Source organism: Physeter macrocephalus, unplaced genomic scaffold (genome assembly GCF_002837175.3).
Source record: "Physeter macrocephalus isolate SW-GA unplaced genomic scaffold, ASM283717v5 random_1365, whole genome shotgun sequence".
NCBI classification, from domain to species: Eukaryota; Metazoa; Chordata; class Mammalia; order Artiodactyla; family Physeteridae; genus Physeter; species Physeter macrocephalus.
In genome coordinates this window covers 1-6272 of record NW_021146601.1, presented here as the reverse complement: position 1 = coordinate 6272, position 6272 = coordinate 1, and the positions used below count along the sequence as shown (strand labels likewise).

At 53.6% G+C, this 6272-nt stretch overlaps 1 protein-coding gene across 3 annotated transcripts in view; it reads right to left on the bottom strand.

Moving 5' to 3' along the window:
• Positions 1-6185, bottom strand: part of LOC102983548 (ankyrin repeat domain-containing protein 35) — a 10511-nt gene extending 4326 nt beyond the window's left edge. The window contains exons 1-6 of one of the 3 annotated variants that reach the window (XM_055083494.1): positions 5644-6185; positions 5381-5451; positions 4964-5070; positions 4123-4307; positions 3445-3482; positions 1264-3279 (exon numbers count right to left, since the gene is read on the bottom strand). In XM_055083494.1, the coding sequence (XP_054939469.1) occupies positions 1264-3279; positions 3445-3482; positions 4123-4307; positions 4964-5052 (2328 nt within the window). In that variant the 5' untranslated portion in view covers positions 5053-5070; positions 5381-5451; positions 5644-6185. Of the gene's footprint in view, positions 1-1263; positions 3280-3444; positions 3483-4122; positions 4308-4963; positions 5071-5380; positions 5452-5643 lie in introns of those variants that run through there. The other 2 variants (XM_028486833.2, XM_055083495.1) reach the window with 2 other exon arrangements.
• Between the last annotated feature and the right edge of the window lie 87 nt (positions 6186-6272).

Sequence of the window (6272 nt, the reverse complement as noted above, 5' to 3'; positions counted from 1 at the left end):
CCATGGCTCACGGGCCCAGCCGCTCCGCGGCATGTGGGATCCTCCCAGACCGGGGCGCGAACCCGGTTCCCCTGCATCGGCAGGCGGACGCGCAACCACTGCGCCATCAGGGAAGCCCTATCCGCATTTTATAGATGAGAAAACTGAGGCTTAGATAACTCACCCAAGATCAATCAGTTTTGTTTTTTTGGTTTTTTTTTTTTTTTTTTTAGCCACACCGTGCAGCTTGTGGGATCTTAGTTCCCCGACCAGGGATCAAACCCAGGCCGCCTGCGGTGGAAGCCAGGAGTCCTAACCACTGGACCGCCAGGGAATTCCCAATCAGTTCGTTTTGAAATTGAAATTCTAATGCAGACAACCTCAGTTCTGAGCCCACTACACTACTTTCTTTTGCTCATTTGTCTACTTTTATCTTCCCCTTCAACACCAACAGAAAATTCCTTTCTTTAATTAGCCCCACCCCACATTGATTCCTATTCTGTATAACGTTCCTTCTATTTTTATGTCCTTTATAGTCCGTAAAATGTATACTCCCTATATTTTTTAATCCTTCTAAATTTGATCACGTACACAAACTTTGATAAGTCTGAATTCACTCACTGCACAGGTAGTTCTACAATTACTAAATTCATTTGTAAATTGATGTTTTCGAATTTGTAAAACATGTCTGTTGGAAGCCTGTAGACTTATATTCACTTTTGGAGCAATCATTAGGAAACTCGGGTATCTAACACAATGGTTTTCAAACTTTTGTTTTTCTCTGCATTGGCCCCCTCTTTGCCAATGGAAATCTTTTGTAGAGCCCACTGACGGAAGTGGGAGGGGAGAAAGGGACTACAGTCTAGTCTACTTCTCTTAACCCGTCAGCAACCCCTAGCCCAGGCACCTCCTCAGAACCCTAGCAAAACCACAGCGACTCACCACAGCATCCGCTGTCTTCGTAGGCTAATACACTACCTAAGTCCAAATGCCGATTAAACCACAGTACCCCAACGGTGGTAGCCCTGACCACACTGCTTCTGAACCCTGCGTCCCAAATTCTAATACCTAAGCCCCCCTTCTCTCTTGTATTTATAACTTACCTCACATCCAATCTCAATCCCAGACCCCCTCAGACCCAGGAGAACATAGTGCGGTCCTTGCAAAAGACTGGTGTTCTGTTTGGGGTATTAATCGGACGAACCAAAGATAGATTCCGGTCAGCCAACCCTAAACACACAGAAACCTGCCCTGACGCTCCCTTCGGCTGCCTGGTCTGCTCACCTTGGCCTCCTTGTCCCGGCCAGCCCCGATGAGATGCTCCACCTTCTCTTTCAGCAGCTCCGCTGTTTTCTCCAACTGCTCGGAGCGCCCGCGCAGCTTGCTGGCCTGGCGCTCTTGCCCCGCCGCGCGCGCGGCCAGGTCCCCGCTCCTGCGCCGCTCCTCGGCCACCGCCTCCCGCAGCCGCCCCATCTCCCGGCAGGCCGTGTTATACTTTTCCAGCAGGGCCTTTAGCTCCCGGCCCCAAGCCCGGGCCTGGGCCACCAGTGAGCCCCGAGTTTGCTCGTGCTGCCGCAGACTGGCCGCCTCCCGGGCCCTCAGCTCAGCCACCTCCTCCGTGGCTTGGTAGAGCAGCTGCTTCAGCTTCCTGATCTCCTGGCTCTTCCCGCTCATCCTGGCCTGAACCGCCCGCAGCTCTTCCTCCAGCTTCCCCAGGTCTTGCTCCAGAGCTTCAACATGGGGGGACGCTGAGGCCTCTGAGGAGGCGCCCGGTTCCCCACGTCGGGCAGGGGAGCCCCGCAGCTGCTGGTTTTCCTCTTCTAGCCGAGCCAGCACGTGCTGGGCCTCGCGGTGCCTGGCCACCAGGGCGCTGACGCAGGCCTGCAGCTCCTCCAGGGGCTCAGCCGCTGGGCACCGTGCACTCCCCCTACCCACCAGGTCTGGGGGCAGGCAGTCCCACAGTCCCCGGAGGCCTCTGCTCTGGGAGGCCAGGCGCTTCAGCAACTTCTCAGTGGCCTCCTTCTCCAGGGCCAGTTCATCTGTCAGCAGCCCCATGCTCCACCGCAACTGCTGTAGCTGGACCTGCGCCTCTGGCTTGGGCACACACTCCCGCTGTAGCCGCTGGCTCAGGGGTGGCAGCTCCCCCTGCAACCACTGCCGCTCCTGGCCCAGCTCCCCCAACTCCTCCAGCAAGTTACTGTCGCTCAGCCTCAGTGCTGACACCTCCTTCTCCAGCTGTCCCTCTGCCAGGCCCCCTCCTGGCATCTGTTCCCCTCCAGGGGTCCCTAGAGGCTCTCCCCGGGCCCCAGGAGCCCCTTCCTCCTTCCCTTCACCCTCTTTGGTGATGGCCCCTGCGCCTGCCTTTGGGGCTCCCTCTCTGGGCTCCTGGGCAGGGGCCTCAGGTTTCATCTGTAATCCTGCTTTCGCCTGATCCAGCCTCACCAGCACCCGCTCCAACCTGGCCTCCATCTTCTCCCAGGCTGCTGTCGCAGCCTCAGCCCGGGACGTCCCCAGAGCTCCCTCCAGGTCTGGTCTTGATAAAGCCCCCCGGGCTGCCTCCTTTTCTCGCCACACCGCAGCCAGTTCCTCCCTCAGCTGCAGCAGGAGCTGGTTCATGGCTGCTGTGCTCACTGGTTCAGCCACTGTGCCTGTTGGTTCAGCCCCTGGAGCCTGGGGCCTCACCTTCTGGCCAGCATGCAGCTGGTCAGTATGATCAGGGCCAAGGGCCTTCCCACCATTGGTGGTCGGTTGCTGTCCTGTGGATTTCCCAATGGTCTCAGACCTTGGGCTCCGGGGTGGCTCCTGTTCTTCTGGTTGGGACCTTCCATGGGCTTCATACTGGGTCACCCCTCCAGCTGAATCCTCAGCCTTCTTGGAAGCTAATACTGGCTTTGCTGCAGCTGCGGCTGCTGCCTGTTGCTGCTTCTTTAGCTCTTGTATGCACTTAGCCAGCAGGTCGAGGGTACAACCCTGCTCCATGCCATCTCCTCCAGGCCGGAGACTAGAGCCCTGGTCTCCTGGAGCTCCGGGCTCTTGCGATAGGAGGAGCCCCAGCTCCCGAACCTGTTCTTGAATCTGGTTCTCCAGGCCCAGATAAGCTGCAGACTGAGCCTTACACTCTTCCTTATTTCGCAGCAGCTCCTGCTCCAACTGGGAGACTTTCCTTTGCTCCTCTTCATACTTCCGCTTCCACTCCTCTGAACATGGATCTTCATACTCTTCTTCCTCCTGCTCCTCCTCAGGCTCTGCTCTCCAAGGGCTCTTAGGTGGAGAACCCACCTGAGGCTCAGATGGAGAGACCTATGGAGAAAAAGGAACCGTGAAGTAAACCCGGGCAGCTAGCCCAAGAGGGCCTTCCTTCTCTTAGACTGTCTCGATGCCCGGGTGATCACTGCCTGGGAGATATCCCAGCGGGAAAGCCTGGGGTGGGTCAGAAGCAAAAGGAGAAGGCACTTAGGGTCTTACCTGGGATGCAAGATCTGGGTGTTGAACTAACCCCTGACCTATATGAAAAGACATGGGGAAAATGAGAGAGGAGACAGGGCCCACGTGCTTCTAGCTCACACTTTGCCTTCAGCAGACTTTCTCTGAAAGGAGTGGCCCCTCAGTGTTAATCCTTTACCACACATGTCGAATAGGGAAAGCTACCCCTATCTGATGGATCCCTAGCTGTCCAGCAACCTTCGTTTCCTGTCTCAGAGATATGCCAGCTCATTCATTTCATTCACTCACTTATTTATTGGACGCTGTGCCAGGCACTGTTATAGGCCTGTTATAGGCACCAGGACCTCAATGGTAAGCAAAACAGAGACGGCCTGTCATCTGACGGGGTTACAGTCTAGTAGGGGAGAGGCAGAGATTGACCATCAAATCACATAAATAGATGTACAATTGCAACTCGTAAATGCTAGCAATAGTACTAGCCAGAGTTTCCTTCAGTGAGAGACAAGGCTGCTTTGAAGAATTTTGTGACCGTGCTTTTGGGAATTTGGAGTCATCTCATATCAGCAGCAGTAAATAAGTAAACTTTCAACTAAAGTGACAATTATTATTGCCATGGAAACAAATGGGATTCTAAGATGCTTCTCTGATTTTAAGGCTATCGAGGAGCATCTTGAAGTTACAAAAGGGTATTGGCTTTACCTCCCCGCCCCTGCCGGTTCAGGGCCTGCCGCAGCAGCCTCCACAGCATCTTGTCTTGTGTGCGTAGAGCATAATGCAAAGCATCATGCCCCGTGCTGTCCACCGCCCCTGCATCTGCTCCATAGCTCAGGAGCAGTTCAGCCACCTCAGTGCTGCCTTTTTCACAGGCCAGGATCAGAGCCGATCTATGGGTTGGGACAAATCTGAGCATAAGCTTTTCTCATGGAACCCAGGAGTCCTGGTTTCAAAAAATCCACTCACAAGGTCAGCTCTCACTCAGTGTGGTCAGGAGAACCACAGACCAACACCAGCCAGTGACAAAGCATGAGGCCAGACCAGAACTTTTCAAATGTCATTCCTTGGAGCTGTAGCATCAGAAAGCAGGGGGCCAGTTGGAAGGGCTCCACTTCCATCTGCTTTATATACTGAGGTTCTGCATAAATTCTTTACTGGGGAAAAAGTATTCCATTGCTTAGAAGATAGTTCGAAAACCAGTAAATTAAACTAGTGGATCCAGAGGTATTGATTCTACTTCCAGAGTCACCTATGCTAGGAAGATGGCAGTGTCAGCAACAGAATAGGAAAGTATAAGGAAAACGTTCTCAACTCACCAAGAGGAAAACAGTGAAGCAACAAGCAGTGCTCTTCTGAACCACCACTGAGAAGGAGAGAGGTTCCCAAGAAAACAGAGACCAACCTGCTTTCTTCCCCAATACGCGCGCGCGCGCGCGCACACACACACACACACACACACACACACACACACACACACTTTGCCCAGTGGCTCCTTTCTAGATTGGTCAGGGTCGGGATTTGGGGTGGGAAGATGGGGAAGGCTCACTTGTCATTCTTGTCAGTGACATTAACCCGGGCGCCTCTCTGCAGTAGCTGTGAGCAGATAGCCGCGTGACCACCCAGCGAGGCAATCATCAGGGGTGTACGTCCGTCCTGCACAGATTGTGGGAAGGGGGGTCACGAGGAGCCGGGGGAACCAGGGCTTTGACACAACGCTACCAACTCCCCTGTTCCCTCACCTCTCCAGGAAAAAGCCCCAATCCTGGGGCTAAATACTCCTTCTCAGAGGATTAGAAGCTCTCCAGAAGATAAGCCTTAACCTCTCTGTGTGGAAGAGGAGGAGGGGCATGGGGAGAAGGAAGAGGAGGTGGTGCTACACAACCTCTGGTCGTGGAACTTGGCTAATTAAGTTCAGAGAAAGCAGCAGCCTCCCCACGTAGGGCCCTGCCCAGCTGACACTCACATCATCCAGGACATCCAGGAAGGCTTCGTGATCACACAGGAGGAGCACACTTGAGGCACAGCCAGAGAAGGCTACGGAGGGTTGCAGGATGATCAGGTTAAGGGGAAGCAGGAAGGACACCTAGTCAGACCATGACGCAGCATCCCCTCCGACCATTTCAGCAGTCAGCTCTGGCCTCCCCTTCCCACCAAATGTTATCCCCCGCTCCCTCCCCACCCTCTGGTCCCTGCAGCCCTGTTTCCCACCAGTCCCCTGGCACACACCTGCCCAGTGCAATGGACGACGATTTTCCACATCTACGGCATCTTCATTGGCACCATGCTGCAAACAGCCACAAAGGGAAGCAGCATGGAGCGTGGTGTTAACATTCTCATCCCATACCCCCTGTTGGGTCGCCAGCTTTCACAGTACTGTGGGGAGTGTCAGGAGGACCATGACTTTGGCTAACTACTAGGCAAGTCCAATTTATTCCTTGCAGATGATAGGCAGCCTTGAATTTCAGCCCTGGTTCATAAACCTAGGGCCTAAGAAAAATCATATTATAGGTAAACAAACATGTTAGGGAAAATGACACCTGAGTCTATGTCTGGTATTTTAGGATCATAATTGGGAAACTTGGAAAGGGCCAGAAGGAACAAAGCAGAATATCCATTTGCACAATGGCTTGTTGAACTGTGCCTTGGAACTTTGGGAGACTTATTTCTGAATTGTCCACATGTCATTTCACATGTCTATTTCTCTTTGTACTCCTACACCACAAACTCCTCAAAACAGACGCAGGCTTTGGGTTTCATGTGAACACCTCTGCCATCCTTCCGCCTGTTCATCATCACAGCAGTTAGTCTCTGCAGTGCCTCTGCCAGTGGCTGAGCTCAATACATGCATATTGACT